The 21,470-nt window shown below is 43.2% G+C and overlaps 1 protein-coding gene across 2 annotated transcripts in view; it reads left to right on the forward strand.

Moving 5' to 3' along the window:
* MYH11 (myosin heavy chain 11) overlaps positions 1-21,470 on the forward strand; it is a 100,068-nt gene that overhangs the window by 56,218 nt on the left and 22,380 nt on the right. For both annotated transcript variants that reach the window (XM_050967676.1, XM_050967677.1), the window contains exons 6-22: positions 2,916-3,008; positions 5,526-5,589; positions 7,443-7,541; positions 8,370-8,513; positions 10,740-10,835; positions 12,003-12,121; positions 12,300-12,452; positions 13,079-13,252; positions 13,455-13,628; positions 14,191-14,305; positions 15,273-15,466; positions 16,627-16,748; positions 16,871-16,940; positions 17,105-17,265; positions 18,421-18,529; positions 19,159-19,290; positions 20,899-21,105. In XM_050967676.1, the coding sequence (XP_050823633.1) occupies positions 2,916-3,008; positions 5,526-5,589; positions 7,443-7,541; positions 8,370-8,513; positions 10,740-10,835; positions 12,003-12,121; positions 12,300-12,452; positions 13,079-13,252; positions 13,455-13,628; positions 14,191-14,305; positions 15,273-15,466; positions 16,627-16,748; positions 16,871-16,940; positions 17,105-17,265; positions 18,421-18,529; positions 19,159-19,290; positions 20,899-21,105 (2,226 nt within the window). The remainder of the gene's footprint in view (positions 1-2,915; positions 3,009-5,525; positions 5,590-7,442; positions 7,542-8,369; positions 8,514-10,739; positions 10,836-12,002; positions 12,122-12,299; positions 12,453-13,078; positions 13,253-13,454; positions 13,629-14,190; positions 14,306-15,272; positions 15,467-16,626; positions 16,749-16,870; positions 16,941-17,104; positions 17,266-18,420; positions 18,530-19,158; positions 19,291-20,898; positions 21,106-21,470) is intronic.

The following is a 21,470-nucleotide window of genomic DNA, read 5'->3' on the forward strand; positions in this document are numbered from 1 at the left end:
AGTATAGGTCTTTGTGCCATTCTAGTGGCTGACCCAAAGCTCTGTTATAGCTCTCCACTAATGAAGTTGCTTCTTTAACTCAAGCTGTGGAGGGCTATGCTTACAGTGCTCTAGAACACAGGTTCTCAACCTTTTTCTTTCTGAGCCCCCCTTCCCTCCAACATGCTATAAGAACTCCACGGCCCACCTGTGGCACAACAACTGTTTTTATGCATATAAAAGCCAGGGCATACATTAATGGGTAGCAAGCAGGGCAATTGCCCAGGGCCCCATGCCACAGGGAGACCCACAAAGCTAAGTTGCTTAGGCTTCGGCTTCAGCCCTGAATGGCGGGGCTCAGAGCCCGGGGATTCAGCCCCATGTGGTGGGGCTTTGGCTTTCTGCCATGGGCCCCAGCAAATCTAATCCCAGCCCTGCTTGGTGGACCCTCTGAAACCTGCTTGAGACCCCGCAGGGGGTTGTGGACCCCTGGTTGAGAACCACTGCTCTAGAAGGTCATAGGATCAAACCCTGCTGTTGGCACAACCAGGGTTGTTATAATGGCAGAGTATAATTGGAAAGAATTGCCCAGCCCACTGCAACCTGGTAGCAGCCTTGCACAAGGAGGTGCTCATGGTTTTATTTCCAGGCATTTTTCCTCTAGGGCTCTTGAGTTAGCTAATCTCTATTCCTCTTCTTCCAAACTACTAGCTAGATATTTTCATAGTTCAGGCAGGTTGAGACCCTTAGCTGAACAGTCAGGAGTCCTACACCTGTACACCAACCATGTCCAAACAGAAGAGTTTAACAAGGTGTTAATGAACTGTTGCCTTTTCTATGGTCAGGTCGTATCCCTGTCACACATAGTGCAGGGCATCTATAAATGACAGTGATGGTGTTTGGATAGGGTTGCCAGGTGTCTGGTTTTTGACTTGAACACCCAGTCGAAAAGGGACCCTGGCGGCTGCAGTCAGCATCACCGACTGGACCATTAGAAGTCCAGTTGGTGGTGCTGCAGGGCTAAGGCAGGCTAGTCCCTACCTGTCCTGGCACTGCGCTGTGCCCTGAAAGCAACCAGCAGGTTCAGCTCCTAGGCAGGGGGGCCATGGGACTCTGTGCACTGTCCATGCCCCGAGCACCAGCTCCACACTCCCATTGGCCGGGAACCACAGCCAATGGGAGCTGAGGGGGAAGTGCCTGAGGATGAGAGCAGTGCATGGAGCCTCCTGGCTCCCCCACCTAGGAGCCAGACCTGCTGGCTGCTTCTGGGATGCAGCGTGGAGCCAGGGCCGGCAGGGAGCCTGCCTTAGCCCTGCTGTGCCACTGACTGGGAGCCACCCTAGGAAAGCCCATGCCCCTGCCCCAGCCCTGAGCCCCCCCAAACCTGGAGCTCACTCCTGTACCCCAAACCCCTCATCCCCAGGCCCATCCCAGAGCTCGTACTCCCTCCTGTACCCCAACCCACTGCCTTAACGCACAGCTCCCTCCCCCGCTCTGAATCCCTTGGCCCCACCCCCCAGCCTGGACCCCCCTCCTCCATGCCAAATCCCTCATCCCCCAACCCCAGCCCGGCACCTGCACCGTCAGCTGGAGCTTTCACCCCCTCCTTCACCCCAACTCCCTGCCTCAGCCCAGAGCCCCCTCCTGCACCCTGAACCCCTCATTTCTGGCCCCACCCCAGAGCCTGCACCCCCAGTTAGAGCCCTCCCTCCCTCCCGCACCCAGCCCCCTGCCCCAGCACAGTGAAAGTGAGTGAGAGTGGAGGAGAGCAAACCACCAAGGGTGGGGGAATGTAGTGAGCAGGGGCGGGGCCTCAGGGAAGGGGTGTGGCTACGGTGTTTGGTTTTGTGCGATTAGAAAGTTGGCAACCCTATGTTTGGAATGAGAGGGAGCTACTCTTGCATCAGGGATGGCCTTATAAACAGAGATGTATTCAGAGTGTGCATTTTTCTGTTTCATGGCAAGTGGTAGTTTCCTAAGTTATTTCCTCTGGACTCGGTCCAAATGTTGCCTTCATTAACTGTTAACAGAGTAATTAACATTGTTTAAAAAATATTAAGCTTTTACAAGAAATTTCTGCTTTAAAAACTGTGTTTGAAGTGGTACACAGCATTGTATAAAGAGCTGCACATAGCAGGAGAAATATCAAAGACTAGGACACCTGGAAATAAAGGTTAATACAAATTTAGAATGTGACAATGAATGACTCTAATATAGATGATGATGAGGACGAATTCAGATGCAAGTGGCCTCAGGCAGAATTACTTATTGTTAGCATCATTGTGCTAGAAGTAGGATTAAGTGCATATTTGCTTTCATTGCATGATTTGCTTAATTCGCAATTACTAATCAAAATTAACAATATAACAGTGTGTTTAAGTTTGCATGGGAATTCATGGTCATATTTTGAAATAAAGTAATGCATTTCCATATTCAACCTGAATAGCCCTGCATGTAATGTGATTAATAGACTTGGTGTAATCTGCTTTGTATCTTTGTGCTGCATTACATTAAATGTATTCTCAGCAAGTTTTTTTCTAATTACATCATTTTCTATCATGAGATCTCAGTACACTAACATGGAAAAAACAAGTTAGTAGGTTCTAAGTATTTTTGGTAATAAAGTAAAAATATCCATCTTTGATACAGAACAATCCTTTTCATTAAGGCAAGCCAGTAATGACACTAAACAGATACACAGACTCTGATCTTCAACAAGCAACAACACTGGAAAAGGGTCTTATTGACTTTGTGTACAGAATAGCAGTAGACTGCAGTGCACCATTATGTAAACACAAAGATTACTAGAGGGAAAAAAAATAAATTTACATGGAGTGCAAAAATACACTTAGGCTTAAATCATCTTGAGTTTCTCAGGTATGTGCATTTAAATAACTGATTAATTCAAGGTTAACTTGAGTCTGCATGACTTTTAGGGTGAGCTGGAAAAGCAGCTTCTTCAGGCAAATCCTATTCTTGAAGCTTTTGGCAATGCCAAAACTGTGAAGAACGACAACTCCTCCAGATTTGTAAGTAGTATAAATGCTCTCTGTGTGTACGGTGTTTGTCATCAGTGCCCCACAAAGACAAAGTTTGCAGATGGCTAAAAACCCTTAAACATTGGGGGAGGTTTTTTTAAAAAGAGATTTCTCCATAATTACTTCCATTAAATAAGGGATTTAGGATTTATCCCTGAATCATTATTTTGGCATGTTAGAAAAGAACTAAACAAGCTAAAAGTTGGCCGTGTCATAGTTTACTCAGCGTTTAGCAGTACATGCACCTGGCCCCTGCCAGAGCTATTTGGCTTAATATTCACTTTCAGAACATTTTGCCAACAAGATCAGTTTTCTTCTTCCGACATGACTGATTTAGCAGGAGTGTTAACATGTGAATTAGTGACTATAAGGAAGAGAATGGGAAATCATGAAGTTCCAACTTGACGTTATCTAAGTCTTCTCTTGATGAAGTAGTAACTTCCGCGGTAGCAGCGTTAACCCAACCTTTCCTCCTCATGTGCGTGTTTGATATTGTGGTGGCTACCATCTTGACCAACACACTGGGGACTGAACCCGGCACTTGCAGAACTGAAAAGCACAAGCTTGAGTTAAAGAGCCAAAGCTCTATAACTAGTAACTGACTATAAGTCGGTTGGGCACAGAGGGGGATACATAACACACACTCATAAGCAGGCTATGCTACTGAAGGTTTTTTATTATTGCAATACACTGCTAAGATAAGATACTAAAGTGGCCTTCACAATAAATACTGTGCCAATAATAAATTATAAAAATGAGTGTGAAAATCCCAGGAAAACCAGACTACTTTTCTCAGATGTGCATGAGCCTTAAAACAGACTAGATTTTATTCTCAAAACTGCCCACTTCCTTTCAGTAACCTTCCCATTTGGCCAGTTTTCATATTGAATAATTTAGTCTCATATGGAGCCAGGATCTTTGATCTTCACTGGCTTGGATTGTCTCACTTATATTTGAAAAGAGTCTTAAAATGGATGATGCTTCTGTGTAAAGATAGTGCCATGATCATGTGTATTCTTTCACAGATAATAGATATTAAAATAAAACTTTTTTTTCTGATTATTTTTAATTATTAAAGAGTTGGAGATGCAAGATCTCAGAATATTAATTTACATGTTAAAACCAAGCATTTTCATCCCAAAATCACTAATTGAATAGAAGGTAGAAATGTTACAACAGTGGAAGGCTTATAAAAACTTGACTCAAGCCTAACGCCTTTTACTATTAGTTTAGCTATAACTTGAAAGTAAATAAAAGTAGTAAGAATTTTGATGGTCACTTACATTGAGCCAGTTTGGGTGTAATCCTCCTTTAGCGAGGCTCATGCTCCTGACCTAGCTCATGAAGTATCAAGTTCAGTTCCAGTGACAGACAAGATAGTGGTGGTTATATCTGTACGATCCAGGGGTGAAAGTAATTTACAGGACTTACCGGTACTGCCGGAGTCCTGAGGGGGCGTGGCGTCATCCGGAAGTGGCGAGGCCTCGAGATTTAAAGGCCGTGGGGCACTGGCTGTAGCTGGGAGCCCCAGGACCTTTAAATCAACCCAAGGCTCTCAGCTGCAGAGGTGGCTGGGAGCCCCCGGGGCCCAGGGGCAAATTAAAGGATTCGGGACTCCAGCTGCCGCAAAGCTCCGAGCCCTTTAAATCCCCACTGCTGTGGGTGGGATTTAAAGGGCCCAGAACTCCCGTGGCTGCGGGGAGCTCCGAGCCCTTTAAATCCGGCACCAGCCCGGCCGCTGGAGCCATGGATGGGATTCATAGGGCTCTGGGTTCCCTGCAGCCGCGGGAGCTCTGAGCCCTTTAAATCCCGGCCCCAGCCAGGCCACCGAAGCTGCGGGCGGGATTTAAAGGGCTCTGGGCTGCCTGCAGCCTCAGGAGCTCTGAGCCCTTTAAATTCCGGCTCCAGCCCAGCCGCTGGAGCTGTGGGCGGGATTTAAAGGGCTCTGGGCTGCCTGCCGTGGAAGCCAGTGCGGTCCGGCACGGTGTACTGGCACTTGGCAGTACACTGTACTGGACCAGACCGGCTTACTTTCACCTCTGTCTGTATCCTGATCAGCATGTGGAGAGTCCTCTCTTGTGTTGAAGAATCAGCTGCTGCCACAGTATTACCCTGCCTGTCCCACCAACTCTGAAGATACCTTTCTAATGCTCCAGGTATCTGTGTTGAAGAGAAAGAAAGGATTCATACCATCCCCCCACTGGCCTTGCAGAAATCCAGGTGGAACTATAAATTCCCTGGCCACTTGCAGGATCCATGGGGTTTGTGAACTGGCCCCCAGCCTGCCAGGCCTGGGTCCTTCCTTTTCACACTACCCAGATGAAACAGAGGCAAATCTCTGCAAGGAGAACCTCAGACTTGCTTCCCTTCAGCCTCCTCCCAGGAGTTTTGTTACAGAAGGCAGCAACTGGGCCTGTTATTACAGAGCAGACAATGTTGTGACATGCCTCTTAAAATATGCTATAAAACACAGAAAGAGCCCAAACCATGTTCTCTTCTCATTGACAGGGTAAGTTCATTCGCATCAATTTTGATGTCACCGGCTACATTGTTGGAGCAAACATAGAAACTTGTATCCTTTTCAGCGAGCTTCGTGGGAAACTAACTAGGGGGAGCAAAAGGATGTAACATAAGCAGACTCCCTTGCATGTCTAAGAAAGGCAAATATCACTAAGACTGATATAAACAAAGGGCAGGGGGGAAGTAGTTCCATTTATGCTGATACCAATTTTGCAGTTTGTCTCACTCTCATGTTTACATTTTCTGTTCAGACTAATCAGTTTGTTTTCTCAGCTATCAGGACAAAGCACACTATCTCCCACGCAGCATCTCAGAAAATACGACAGAACATCCCACCCAATCAGAGTACACTTTACTATCAGAGTCTCAGTCAAAGAAGCCATGTGTTATGGCGATAAGTCTTGTGATTAAGACCCCCGACTTGGGAAATCTGGGTTCAGATTCAGCTCTGCATCTGTGTGATGGGGGCAGGTCACTTACTCCTGTGGCTTAATTTGCCCCATCTGTAGAAGAGGGCTAATCCTTCCTTGCCTCTCAACGGGGCTGTGCAGATAAATCCATTGTGTATGAGATGCTTAGATACTGTGGCGTTGAGGCCCATATAAGTACTAAAATAGATGGACTCGAAGAAAACACTAGTGATAATATGCTGTTGGAGACGGTCTTTCGTACAGTGTCTACTACAGCGAGGTCCTAGTCCGTGACTGGGGTGTCTAGGTGCTATCTCAATACCACTTATACATAAGACATTTACTTTTTCTTCAGCAAAGTTACAATAGGAAAGATGCAGGAGTCAGGTTTAAACCGACAAGAGATGCTGTCCAGCAGGAATGTATTGGAATCACCTAAAATTCCCTTCCTCTTGTTAAACTGCTCCTTCCAAACTGATGGGAGGATTTCCATTCCTCTGGAGCCACCTGGTCTGTATATGTACTGCTAACCCAGCCTTGCCAGACATCATTTATCCTTGGGGCTCATAAAACGTCTGTTCTGTGCCAATATTTCTGGCACTGGAGTGCACCACCAAGGTCCAAACGCTGGACATTTGCAAACAGCTTTTCTGCTGCTGATTCTGCAGATTCCCCTACTTGGTCTTCACATCCTTTTCCCCACCTCCTCCATTTCAAATGGCAGACTGACGGTATGTCTACACTGCAGTTAAAAACCTATGGCTGCCCTGTGTCAACTGACTTGGGGGCTGAGGCTAAGGGACTCTTTCATTGCAGAGAAGATGTTCAGGCTGGGGCAAACTTTAAAGTTTTTGGCTTATGAACTAAAGGTCTGATCCTGTTCCTTCAGAAAACCATGTTGACCCAAGGGCTTAAAAGAACCATTACTGCACTATTCTTCACAATTCACATGTGCCATATGTACATGTTGCCAACTCTAATTTTAGCAGATTAGATAGTCATTAAAATAGTTTAGTTTTTATTTTTATCTTTTTATCTCCTACACCAACCTTGAGCACAGTGCTTCTGGAAAGGTGCTGAAGACACTGGTTGATGTTAAAAGATTTAACCCGTCTGGGAATCAGATCCTAGTATACTCTTGAGGAAGAAAGGCATCACAGCATGACATGACAAATATCATGTAAACTATTCAGATTAGGCCTGGTTCTGTATACACCTAGGCCTACATGTAATGAATGCTACCCTGTTTAGCACCATTGATCAGATATAAAATGGGACTCCTCATGGTAGTAAGCACTCAACCGAGCATTCGTATCACTTCTTGTGAGTATTTCAATTAACATCATTAATAAGAACTACATATGGAAGCAAGTGATTGCAGAATCAGACCCATGTTTGTTAGACAAGCTAATATCCAATATGTGCCACTGGTAGTACTAAGGCACTGAGTGAAATATGCCAATAAGATTTTTTTTTTAACATACATAACGTCCAGATTTGCTTGAAAAGTCTCGTGCTATTCGCCAGGCTAGAGATGAGCGAACATTTCATATCTTTTACTATATGATTGCTGGCACTGGGGAACAAATGAAAAGTAAGTTACTTATCTTAAGCTGAACTATCTGAGCAGCAGTTGTAAAGGGCTCAGTTACGTAATTGACCTTAGTGTCTGAAACTGTAATTTTATTCAATCCTTGTCATAAGTAATGAGAGTTCCTTGGCTGTTCTAAACAATTCTACTCAAGAGTTGTAGAACTGTCCCAACTTATGTGCATCTGTAACTGGTGGTTTGCAGTTCACAGGTCACCCCAGCGCAAATAGGGAAGGGTCCACTAATAGATCAGGGGCAAGTCCCTAGGTCTAAAAAGGCCGACTTCTAAAATGAGTAGAAATATGGAATTTTTTAGAAAAACATTAAATTTGAAAAAGCTTGATGGAAACAATGGATCAGATCACAGCTGATCAGGAAGTGCATGGCACTGCTCAGAGATATAGTGCATGCCTGACTTTGAGGATCATTGCAGCAATCAGGAATTGCCAGGACAAAGATGCCCTGGCTATGCCCTCTTTCCTGGAGCCATTCCACCTTCACTGGCAGCTGGGAGAATACATTTTTAAAAGCTAGTAGTGAGTGGAGGCACACAAAGTCACTAGTAACTTTTGAAAATTTAGGTCATGGTAACTCTACACCACCCAAAATTCCATACACGAGGGAAATCCCCAGTTGGCAAACCACTGGTTTTTTTTTTTTTTGGTTTTTTTTTTGTCTGCTTTGCATCCGGGGAATGGACTTAACAGTCCCAAGATTTGAGAACTTAAAAGCAGACTTTATACTCTGAATAATGGATGAGATTCTGATTTCTAGTATGGGTGTGTGTTAAATTCTTTTCTCTAAGTTGATTTTTTTCTTCACCTTTTATAGAGGATTTATTGCTGGAAAGTTTCAACAACTATACCTTTTTATCTAATGGCCACGTGCCTATTCCTGGTCAGCAAGATGATGAGATGTTCCAGGAGACCTTGGAAGCCATGACAATTATGGGTTTTAGTGAAGAGGAGCAGCTTGGTAAGAATTGCTAGAAAGCTTTAGGTCAAGTAAAGCACATAGAGCAATAAGCTGATGCTTGTAAAAGTAAGAAATATTGTTGTAATCCCTGTGCACACATGTACAGCAATGGATTCTTCTCAAGATGTGCCACTATGTAAGCTGAATGTAAATGAACATGTAGTTTCATATTAGGAAGTTAATATTATTCAAGGTTCATGTCCAGGCCTCTCTGGAGATGCGGCCTCACTTCAGCTCTCTAAACCTTTTCGTACAAAAAGAAAGGGGGAAGGATGATGCGGCAGGAAGTCTGGAGTGAATGTTGGCTTTGCTATGCAAGGAGGCCTAACTGATTATATGTTTGACAAGATTGACAAAAATAGAAATTGCTCTGTAAGCGCTAAATGTTGTTCTAGGGTGGAGGTTTTCAAAAACACTTAGCATTGGCCTAATTCTGTCCCCACTGAAATGATGGCTAAACTGAACATCTTTGAAAGTCTCACCCAGAATGTGATTAAACTGGCAAGAGTTCCATTACTGAAAATGGAATAAGTTATAAGATGAAAAGAGTTACTATGTACGTTAGAATGAGAAAATAAACTGTATTGGATTATATGCAAAATATAATGCATAGAACAAACACAGATATGTAGTGCATATGTATCTTAAATGTGGATCACCTGAAATTATTTCTACATGTTTTGCTGTCTGTGTAATTGACGAATTACAAAGGTTTTTTCATCAGTGTCAGAAGTGACAAATCCCATGAGAGCTGCTTGGTGAGGGAACGTCATATGCATTCCGAACTCATTTGAATGACAAACCATCAATACAGTTGTCAACATCCAGTAGTATTTTAAAAATTGGGCCTTGAAAGGTAAAACATGGCTATTAAAGGACAGACTTTTAAGCATTCCAGCTGACCGAACTCCACACATGCTCACTACTAATGATCATTTAAAGATAGTTTTTAGGCACTTTCCAACAAAGATGACCAAAAAAAAAGTTGCAAAATATTATGACTTAAATTTGAAGGAATTGGGCCTGCCTTGAGCAGTTATACTAGTATTATCTGGAGGTTCAGGGCAGAGGGACATGAACAACCAGCCTAAACTATCTTGAAAATGTACACAAATGCAGACATAGAAGAACCCTCTTAACTGACAGTTTGTGGTTTTTAACTGTCATGACACTGTATGTGTGCTTCTCCCCCTCCCCTGCTCCCCCCGGGTTGTGTTAGTCTTCATACCTGAAGTGACACCTGGTAGCCAGGACAATGGAGATATTATTACTGACCACATCGATCAAAACTGAGCCTGTGAGGTGCTGAGAACTCCATCAGCTCCCACTAATTTCATTAGGAACTGAGGGTGCTAAACCCTGCATAGCAGCAATTTAGCACCTCTCCAGATTGGATTAAAAAATGTCTAGTTTAATAAAGATGGCAGGTCTCATCTCCCATCAAAGCATGCAGGAGGACACAATGCCTGCACCTCTCACTGGCATCAATAGTAATTCTTTGTATTGATCCCTTAATCCCCCATTCCTGAACCCCCAAAATATGAACATGCTGCATCATTCTCTGTTTGTACAAGTCTAGAAATCTAGCAAAAAGAAGAATTAACCCCTGAAAGACAATCTGGTTTGTAAAGTGACAATGTATTTTAACATCTAAGGCAATGCAGTGTTATGTTAATGCACGCCTTTGGAATTGCACTTCAATCAGATGACGTTTAGCCCCAAACTTGCAAGACTTTTACATGTGCTTAACTTTAATTCCATGGAACTGATAAGTTAAATCCTTTTGCTCTTAGAAGTATATTAAGACAATTACTATAAAATAACACACTACAACACAGTAGTTCCCAACCTGTGGTCCATGAACCATCAACAGTGCTCAGAGTGCTAAGTGGTGGTGGTGAATACCTGACATGGTGCTGGCTGCGCTTCTTATTTCCAGCTATTAAACAGTATTAAAAGTGAGCAACAGATACATCACCTGCTTTTCTAACATGACTTCCCCGTGTAAGCAACTGCTTTAGTTGCTCCTGGTGCGTTGCAGTCACCAAGGCGCGGAGATGGCCCTGATCATCATAACTGGAAGAGGAGGTTAAACCCATGAGAGAATCTCTTAAGATATGATCTACACTATAAAATAGCTGTTTAGGGGACAGTCATTTTTGATTATATGCCTATTATTTCTGTTGATAGAATTCCTGACATTTTACTCTTTAATTTATTTTACAGCAATGCTGAAGGTTGTTTCATCTGTCCTACAGCTGGGTAATATTATCTTCAAGAAGGAGAGAAATACTGATCAAGCTTCTATGCCAGATGACACTGGTATAATTTTATCTCTTCAAAATTTAAACTGAAAACCACAAATAGCATAAAATGTCTGTGTCAAAGATGGAGTCACTACTTGCGCACACCCTAATAGTGTGGCATAATGTAGCGTAGCAAGCTCTCCTCATCCAGAAACCTCTGCTGACTCCAGCCCTGCCTCTTCTCACCACTCAACCCACCAGCCAGGTCACATTCAGTCTGACTCTTTCCAGGGTAACAGAGAATCCCACAAAACAATTGTCCAGTGACCTTATATCAGGTGTCTGACCTGCAACTCTGGGCCCTGTGGTCTTCACTCCCCTTGTCTCTAGGCTCTCCACAGCCCTTGCCCCTTGTCTCAAAGATGGATGTGTGTGGGAGGGAGGTTCATACCACCTTTCACAAGTCACTGGTAGGAGTGCCTAGGCCTTCCCTCTACAGTTCAGTACCACTGCAGTGAACAGTCAAGTTCTGCTCCTATAGACCCCTGGCTGCCTTGGCTTTCCTACCTTGGTCCATCTCTAGGACCCTTTTATCCTCTCTAGGCTCTACAATATTCCTTCCAGCTCTTGTAATGAGCAACACCTCCCAGGGCTTCCTCCCTAGAAGTCCAATTCCTACTCTGTTTCAGGGATCATCAAAGCAACTTGCACCACTTCCTTGCCTTTCCAGTATCCCTCCTTTCTAGTCTGGGCTTCTTCTCTTTATAGTAACCACCCAGCTGCTCCCTAGCTGGGTCTTGACTTTAATTGGGCCTAACCCACCCTCCAGGTGCAACCAGGGGTGCTAATTGCTCTCTGACTCCTATTAATCATTTCACTGCCAGTGTGGAAACACACTCCATCACAGACTGCTAAGTAAATGTAATTTGTACCAGTCTTCTCATTTTCATTGTTGATTTCCACTGATGCTGCAACTATTGAAAAAGAGATTCTGCACTTTCAATTAACAAAATTAACATGCATTGTATCCGGTGATCTTGAGTCCTACGTGGCTGAACAATGCCTATGCTGCTGGTGTTGTGAATGAGACTTGTGGAGTCTCTTTTGCATATGCATGAGGAAGATATTTTAATGGAATGGAGGGATAATGGGTTCATCATTAGACATACTCCTAGCATGGATATTTATTGATCTACCATGAAAAAATCCAGTGTGAAATAGAATTTTGTTCTCTTTATTGTAGCTGCACAGAAAGTGTGTCACCTGATGGGTATTAATGTGACAGATTTCACAAGGGCAATCCTAACACCACGGATCAAAGTTGGACGAGATGTTGTTCAGAAAGCCCAGACCAAAGAGCAGGTATCAATTTGTGATCTCCTTAACTCTGCTAACTTTCTTCTTTAAAAATCAGTGGCGGGGGGAGGGGGGATGGGCAATCCTATCCCCTGCACCTCATGTACTGTTCTATATGGAAGATAGCATCTGATTCTGATTTGTTCATTCATTTCATATCTTCTTCCCTGCCCTGCTTTAATAGGCAGACTTTGCGGTAGAGGCTTTAGCCAAAGCAACCTATGAACGTCTGTTCCGTTGGATTCTTACTCGTGTGAACAAAGCTCTGGATAAAACAAAAAGACAAGGTGCGTCTTTCCTGGGGATCCTTGATATCGCTGGATTTGAGATTTTTGAGGTATGTACTACTTGGCACAAGATGATCTGAACATTTTAACTTCCCACTTGTATATTTTGCTCTTTGGTTTTAGTCAGCCTCATTATCTGTCTTTTTCTAAAAGTCTTAAACCCTGATCCTGCTTTGAGAACCAGGTGGGCAGACCCTCTGCAACTGCACAGCACCGAAGGGCTCTGTATAGATGCAGGGATCAACCTGCTCCATCCCCGGGGGAGGATTGGGGCCTTAAGCAGCACACTAGAACTGTGTAGGGTGGGAATACACTGAACATTGGTCTGTGAAGTTTGTAAAGAGGCAGGTTGGGTACTCGGAAATTTAAGGAATGCACTAAGTGGATTATAAACTCATACTACTTCAGTGATAAAGAGGCACCTACATAAAACTATTGAGAATTACATTGAGTTGAGAAAACAAACTTAACTATAGCTGGTTAACCTTATGTGTAAGAGTCTAATGTAAATTTTCATGTAAAGCCAAGGTTAGGATAGTAAAATCTACTCCCTTATAATGTAACGATTATTGCTAATAAAAGAACTAGAAGATACAAAATGTTATCTTACTATTCAAATTTCTCTTGTACATTTATTTTTAAATGTAATAATTCAGTTTTTTCATTCCATTTTAAGGTCAATTCTTTTGAGCAATTGTGTATCAATTACACAAATGAGAAACTTCAGCAGCTCTTCAACCACACAATGTTCATACTGGAGCAGGAGGAGTATCAGCGTGAGGGCATTGAATGGAATTTCATTGACTTTGGCCTTGATCTGCAACCTTGCATTGAGCTGATTGAAAGACCGGTAAGATTACATGTCTTCAGGTGGGACAACATTTGTGTAGGTTGGATAAGGGATGCTCATATCTCAGTCCAACAGGGGCTTTGTGTAACTTTAGACTTTTGGGCTCCATTGTTTCAGAGTATGATTAATAATAACCTAGAGGAAATTGAAGACGGTTTTCTTTCATTATATATGACTGATGTGTCTACTGCTTATGTTGCAGAACAACCCACCTGGCGTCCTGGCTCTCCTGGATGAAGAGTGCTGGTTCCCCAAAGCTACAGACACATCTTTTGTAGAGAAACTGTGTCAAGAACAAGGCAGTCATGCCAAGTTCCAGAAGCCTAAACAACTCAAAGACAAAACTGAGTTCTCCATAATCCACTATGCAGGAAGGGTATTGGACAGGACTAAGTTCTCTTACTGTACAAAACTTGTAACTCTTTGATGTCCAAACAGTGAAATATACAGCCAAAGTGTGAGAGATTGCCGAGAAATAGAATCAAAGTACTGAGAGTGACTTAGTTTGCTGGAATAAAAAGTGCTTTCATTCTGTAACATGTAGAAAGCGCTCAGAGCTGATCTAATTTTGCTCCCACTGAAGTCCATCCCTGGTGAAATCCATTGATTTCAATCTGAGCAGAGTTAGCCCAAAGCTGTGTTTCTCAGCAATGCCGCTATTGTGGATTCTCCAAACAAATTCACAAAGATAGCAGGAGTCCACTGATGTGGATATGGCAGGAGGATTGGGCCCCCAAAATATGAGTGCATTAACCTTTAAGAGCCACATATGTACCAACCTTAATCCATGTGAGCAAATCCTATTTACACAGGGCATTTCACATTATTGTTATTATTTGGATTGTTATAGCGCCCAAAGTTCCCAGTCAGGATCAGGGCCCTCACTGTCAAAATTCCTAACTGAGAACAGATTTTTACATGAGTGATGTTTTCTAAAGGTTAACTACAGTGCAACTGCCTGGCTAACGAAGAACATGGATCCACTAAATGACAACGTGACTTCTCTGCTGAATCAGTCTTCAGACAAATTTGTGGCAGACCTTTGGAAAGATGGTATGAATCTGAACGCTAAGCTTGTAACGTTGAGTAAAGAGCTGTCATTCTTTAGGACCTATTCTGATTGCTTTCTGTCTCTTATCAGTGTTAGGTACAAGGCATTAAAATCCTTTCCCCTAAACATATTAAATCCTTAAACTGTACTCCTTAGAGACAGCATGTATGGCTTAAGCTCCATCAAATCACTTACTTAAAAATGCCATCCAAAGAAATCATGAAAATGAAGATTCAGCATGTATCTGTTACTGAACATGTAACATTGAGCAGCTTATATTGTTTTTACTTCTGAAGAGTGATCGTGTACAATCCATATCTCACTCCCACATCTCAGATGAGTGCCACATCAGCATTGCTAAGGAGGTATAATTTCAGTGGCCCCTTTGAGTATGATCTTTTATTACATAGCACTTTTAATCTAAAAGAATCACAAGGAGTTGTACAAACGTATGTACAATATAAACAGCAGAACTCTAATTTTTCCAAAGGACTTGGAGGATAACCCAAACATTGAGATAATCAGGGGAAATGACCCAGAAGGGTGTGTGGTCCAGTGTGTGCAACACGGGGGTGGGAATCAGGAGGTGGTGGTGGGTATTTTTCCCAGTTCTAATCTGCTTAATCATTCTACCCGTGTAGGGGAGTTGTGAGGCAAGCATAATGTTTGTAGGGTAGGTGTAAGCCCATATATAAGGGCTAAGTGTTCTCTATTAATAGCCATGTGTTCAACAGCACTGTATTCAGTCATCAGTCCCTAACAAGTTGTATTTTCAGCATTGACACAGAAGTAGTGACCTTACCGGATATTTAATCTTGTCTATATCTCTGACTGTTGCTACTAAACTTTTATATAGTACCACAATATACAGTTAGATTGTACTAGATTTTAATATGTGCAATTATGCCAGAAGCAATGAACTTTGAAGACCTCTGAGAGGTTCCATTCACATTTGCTTTTATGTTTCAGTGGACCGCATAGTGGGGCTGGACCAGATGGCAAAGATGACTGAAAGTTCACTCCCTAGTTCTTCAAAAACCAAGAAGGGCATGTTCCGTACTGTTGGGCAACTCTATAAGGAGCAACTGACCAAGCTGATGACTACCCTAAGGAACACAAATCCAAACTTCGTCCGTTGTATCATTCCAAATCATGAAAAAAGGGTACATTTCAAATGCTCAGGTTTCATTATTCTTGTCAAGTTCTAGTAACTATAACAATATACTGTAGACTCCACTGATTTCCAGACTTTTTACTAGGGAAGTCCTATCCCAGCCTCATGCAGAGGGGAAGCGCCAGGAGTGGGGATGGGTTGGAGAGAAAGCTACCCCATACTCACCCCACAATGGCAGCTCCTGTCCATGGTGTTGGACATGGCCCTCAGCGTTGGTACCTGGCACATGGGATCACAGCAGCACCATCGTTTAGCCCAGCTGCCCCTAATGTCATGACAAAGGGAAAGCCAGACTTCATTTGAGTGAGTGGCATTAAGCCTGGTGCACAGGGTCACAGAACTACTCAGATTTGGCCTGGTCACCCCTCCATCATGACAGGGGCATAGCCAGGCCAAATTTGAGTGAGTGGCACTGTGAACTGGTACACTGGATTGTAACGACAGGTCACAACACCTAGACAAGGGAGCCAGGCCAAGGCCCAGCCCCTGGACAGGAGCCACCACTGTGGGTGAGTGTGGGGCAGGGTCACTTTCCAAACCTGCCCCCTTGAGGCCTCCACAGCAGGCCCACAATCCATGTACAACCTTCCCATGACCCACTGGTAGATCATGACCCACTACCTGGAGAACACTTTTGCAGATGATAGTATTACAGAAATATAGAAATGTAGGGCTGGAAGGGACCCTGAGAGATCAGCAAGCCCAGTCCCCGTTGCTGAGGCAGGACCAAGTAAACTTAGACCATCCTTGACAGGTGTTTGTCCAACCTGTTCTTAAAACCTCCCATGATGGGGATTCTACAACCTCCCTTGGAAGTCTACTCCAGAGCTTACATAGCCTTGTAGTTAGAAAGTTTTACCTAAATCTCCCTTGCTAGAGATATAGCCGATTACTTCTTGTCCTACCTTCAGGGATGCAGAGAACAACTGATCCCCATCCTCTTTATAACAGTCCTTAGCGTATCTGAAAACTTACCAGTTCTCACTTCAATCTTCTTTTCTCAAGACTAAACATGCCCAATTTTTGTAACCTTTCCTCATAGGTCATATCTTCCATCATAAGGCTGTGCCAGTAATACACTTTCCAAACTTCTATCTTCTTTCCTCATTTATTTTATATACTAAAACTGAAAATGTCTTTATTCCACAGGCTGGCAAACTTGATGCCCATTTAGTGCTGGAGCAGTTACGATGCAATGGTGTCCTGGAAGGGATTCGTATCTGCCGGCAAGGATTCCCCAACAGAATTGTCTTCCAGGAATTCCGCCAGCGGTAGGACACTGCTATAGTACCATATGATTTGGAGTGTTGTAATACACATTAATCTGTGTGAAACTAAGATTACGTCTGTGCTAAATAATTGGTTTTCCTATTCTGTGCCATTTTGTTTACAGATATGAAATTCTTGCCTCAAATGCTATTCCTAAAGGATTTATGGATGGGAAACAGGCTTGTATACTAATGGTGAGCAGAATGTTTTCAATCAACATTAATAAAGTCAGTAACATACATTTTACATGGAATTAGTTAATTTTTCTGCTAACAGTGTAAAAATCATTCCAATGCAAAGTATAAGACTGAACTGTAGTGACAGAGTCCACAAAATATCCTTGTTTCCCTCCCAATAGATCAAAGCATTAGAACTTGATGCCAACTTGTACAGGATTGGACAAAGTAAAATCTTCTTCAGAACTGGTGTCCTGGCTCATCTAGAAGAGGAAAGAGACTTGAAAATCACAGATATTATTATTGCTTTCCAGGCTCAAAGTCGAGGCTACCTGGCAAGAAAGTAAGACTACATTGTCAGAAACACAATAAAGTCTATGGCGATGTGTAGTTATCTGCATTGCAACTTGAGGCTTCTTTTTTAAAATGAGGTTTATAGTTATTGTGACATTGTGGGTGCCACTGTAATGCAAAGGTGTCAGGTGCAGTACATGTACATAAGAGGACATACTCCTTCCCCTTAAGAATCTAATAAGATCAATTACATAGAATATATGTACTCCAACTACTCAGACTGTAAACTGCAAGGACTGTCTTTTTGTTCTGTATTTGTATGTCCCCTGGCACAACAGAGTTCTGGTCCATGACTAGGAATGCTAGATGCTACCACAATACAAAGAATAAATATAAATAATAAAGCTGATGCCATTTGTAAAGTGTTAAATCCCATTGATACAGAGCTTGGACCTGAGCACTTGAGTCACCTGACCATACTCCCAATTAATTTTAAACCAACCAAGCACTCTAAGAGGTAAAAGCCCATTTTTTAAATATTAACAATAAAGGTTCTTCCCTTAGGCCCTTCCATCAAGGCCCTCAGATTTCTGAGCAAACAAACAATTTTAAATATGGTATGATTAAAGAATGATGGACCTGAATCAGGGGTAACTATCTTTTTTGCCACCCCAAGCACGGCAGGCAGGCTGCCTTCGGCACCTTGCTGCGGGAGGTCCGCTGGTCCTGCGGATTCGGCATACCCGCCGCCGAATCCGCTGAATTGCCGCCGAAGGCTGTCTGACTGCCGCCATCGCAGGGACCGGCAGGGTGCCCCCTGCAGCTTCCACCCCAGGCACATGCTTGGAGCACTGGTGTCTGGAGTGCTGACCTGAATAAAAAGCCAAGATCCGAGTGCCTGCATACCCAGGATACTGGAGATGTCCCTACTCAGATCTGGATTTTGTGGTTTGATCCTATCTCTACAATTAAGCCATTCTAAAAACAGCAGAATAAAATATTGAAAAGACTGACAAAATTACTACTTTTCCTATGAGTACCACAAATAATGAGAGACTTTTAAAGTGAGAGAGTTTGCACCAGACATCTCAAACTTTTACAGATTCGTGCACCAGCGTTGCTTTGTTTGAAATGTATTGTGCAGACAACTTGTGCTCACTATTATCAGATTATTTGAAGGAAGTTGCTTTGTATTTAATTATAGGGCCTTTGCCAAGAAGCAGCAGCAGTTAACAGCAATGAGGGTCATTCAGAGAAACTGTTCTGCTTACCTGAAGCTAAGGAACTGGCAATGGTGGAGACTGTTCACTAAAGTAAGTGATTGTCATTCAGTAAATTTCTCTTCAGCCTTCCAAATGAGAGAGATTGTCTAGGATTCCAAGTCATGTTAGGAGAAAGGACTCTTACTGACCTATAGGGCCTGCTCCCAAGTCCGTTATAATCACTGATTTCAGACTGTTTAAGATTGGGCTCATTATCAGAAAAGTTTTGAACATATCTCTAGAAAAGTATGGGTCAATCTGTCTTTATTCAGATGATGAAAATAAGCCCCTGAAAAGGATTCACACAAGAAGAATTAGCATGTTTAGATCTTTAATTTCATATCAGAAACTGAAATGCGTTAGTGAAGAGGTGCCCTGCATCACAACTCCCCATCATATCTTGTTCTAATTGTCCCGTTTCATGATAAGTCTCATCAGAGAGTCAAAGGACTGACATGACCCAAAGAATGAAATAGCCTTTTTAACAGAGAAATGGCCTTTCAGTGTTGCTGAAGCTCAGTGGTGCGGGGAAGCTTGCACTGGAATTGACTGTGCTGTATTTCTCCACTACCTTCATAATACAAAAGTTCATCCACAGGGCTGTCAGTCTGGCATCCTTGATAAATATTGCATTCTCTAAAGTAAATGCTGAAAAGGAACATTCGTACTTGGTTTTTCAGGTGAAACCACTCTTACAAGTCACCCGCCAAGAGGAAGAAATGCAGGCCAAAGATGAGGAGCTACAGAGAACGAAGGAAAGACAACAAAAAGCAGAGAGTGAATTGAAGGAACTGGAGCTGAAACACAATCAGGTGACATACAGTTGTGGACCACTGGAAACTTTATCAATTTTTAGAAGCTTATTAAATGTTACAAAATACCAGCAAAAGGGTCTATTCTCCTTATGATCCTCTTACTGTCAATGGACCTGAACCAAAGCACACTACAGTCTACTGCCAGACTTCAAGAGCCTGGACCCTAAACCTCCTATCAGTGTACTAATCTCTATTCAGTGGCAGTCTATGAGAACCATGGACTATGTATATATGGAGATATACCTATCTCATAGAGCTGGAAGGGACCCTGAAAGGTCATTGTGTCCAGCCCCCTGCCTCCACTAGCAGGACCAAGTACTGATTTTGCCCTAGATCCTTAAGTGGCCCCCTCAAGGATTGAACTCACAACCCTGGGTTTAGTAGGCCAATGCTCAAACCACTGAGCTGTCACTCCCTCATAGAAATATAGGGCTGGAAGGGAGCTCACAACATCGTCTATTCAGCCTCCTGCACTGAGACAAGATCAAATAAACCTAGACCATCCTTGATAAGCATTTGTCTAAACTGTTCTTAAAAAGCTCCAAAAACAAGGATTTCACAATTTACCTTAGAAACCTATTCCTGAGTTTAACTACCCTTCTAATTAGAAAGGTTTTCCTAATATCTAATCTAAACATCTCTTGATGCAAAATTAAACTGATTACTTCTTGTCCTACTGTGACAAAGTTCCTCTTTTACCTTGGTGGGTCCTGCGCTTACTGGCGAATTTGCTCACCTCAGTGATCTTCCTCTCTGGTGGAACCCACAGTCTGGGTCAACTCCTCCTGTGTCTGATCAGGAGTTGCGAGGTTTGGGGGGAACCCAGGCCCGCCCTCTACTCCAGGTTCCAGCCCAGGGTCCTGTGGATTGCAGCTGTCTATAGTACCTCCTGTAACAGCTGCATGACAGCTACAACTCTCTGGGCTACTTCCCCATGGCCTCCTCCAAACACCTTCTTTATCCTCACCACAGGACCTTCCTCCTTGTGTCTGATAATGCTTGTCCTCAATCCTCCAGCAGTACACTCTCTCACTCCCAGCTCCTCACACACATTCCTTCTCCTCTGGCTCCTCCATGCCTGACTGGAGTGAGCTCCTTTTTAAACACAGGTGCCCTGATTAGCCTGCGTTGATTGGCTGCAGGTGTTCTAATCAATGTAGCTATCTCCACTGCCTTCTAGAAAGATCTTAATTGGCCCCAGGTGCCTTGATTAACCTGGAGCAACTGCCATTTGGTTACCATGGTCCTAGGGATTTGTTTAGCCTGGGACTAACATACCTGTTCCTCAGTACTTTACTGTAGCCATCTGGCCTTGCCCCATCACATAACCTTTGGTGGACATGGAGAACAGTAAGTCATCGTCCTCTTTATAACAGCCTGTAACATATCTGACTTAACACGTCGCCACTCAGTCTTCTTTTCTCAAGAGTGAGCAATCCCCAATTTTTTTAACCTTTCCTCATAGGTCAGGTTTTCTAAACTTTATATTACTCTGGTTGCTCTTCTCTGGACAGTCTCTCCAATTTGTCCACATATTTCTTAAAGAAAGCAGCACTGGGTAACTTGTGAGCTAAGTTTTAAATGCATATCCATTTATCTGCTTAGCTGTGTGAAGAAAAGAATCTCCTTCAGGAACAGCTTCAGGCCGAGACCGAACTGTATGCTGAAGCTGAAGAGATGAGAGTCCGCCTAGCTGCTAAGAAGCAAGAGCTGGAGGAGATCCTGCATGAAATGGAGGCCAGGATTGAAGAGGAGGAGGAACGTAGTCACCAGTTGCAAACTGAGAAGAAAAAGATGCAACAACAAATGCTGGTACTGTAACCTATGTACAGCTCATACAACTGCACCTTGCTGACAAAATTGGCAACTACTGATCATATGAAAGTAGCTGCTATATAGTACTTTGCGGAATATGTATCTGCTATACTAATGGTTCTCAAACATTTGTATTGGTGACCCCCTTCACACAGCAAGCCTCTGAGTGCAACCCTCCTAATAAATTAAAAAACCTTTTTTACATTTAACACGATTATAAATGCTAGAGGCAGAGAGGGGTTTGGGGTGGAGGCTGACAGCTTGCAACCCCCCATGTAATAACCTCGTGGCCCCCTGAGGGGTCACAACCCCCAGTTTGAGAACCCCTGTGCTACATAGTAGTAGGAATGCATTTCTGCTGT

The sequence above is a fragment of the Gopherus flavomarginatus genome, chromosome 9 (genome assembly GCF_025201925.1).
Source record: "Gopherus flavomarginatus isolate rGopFla2 chromosome 9, rGopFla2.mat.asm, whole genome shotgun sequence".
Lineage (NCBI taxonomy): Eukaryota > Metazoa > Chordata > Testudines > Testudinidae > Gopherus > Gopherus flavomarginatus.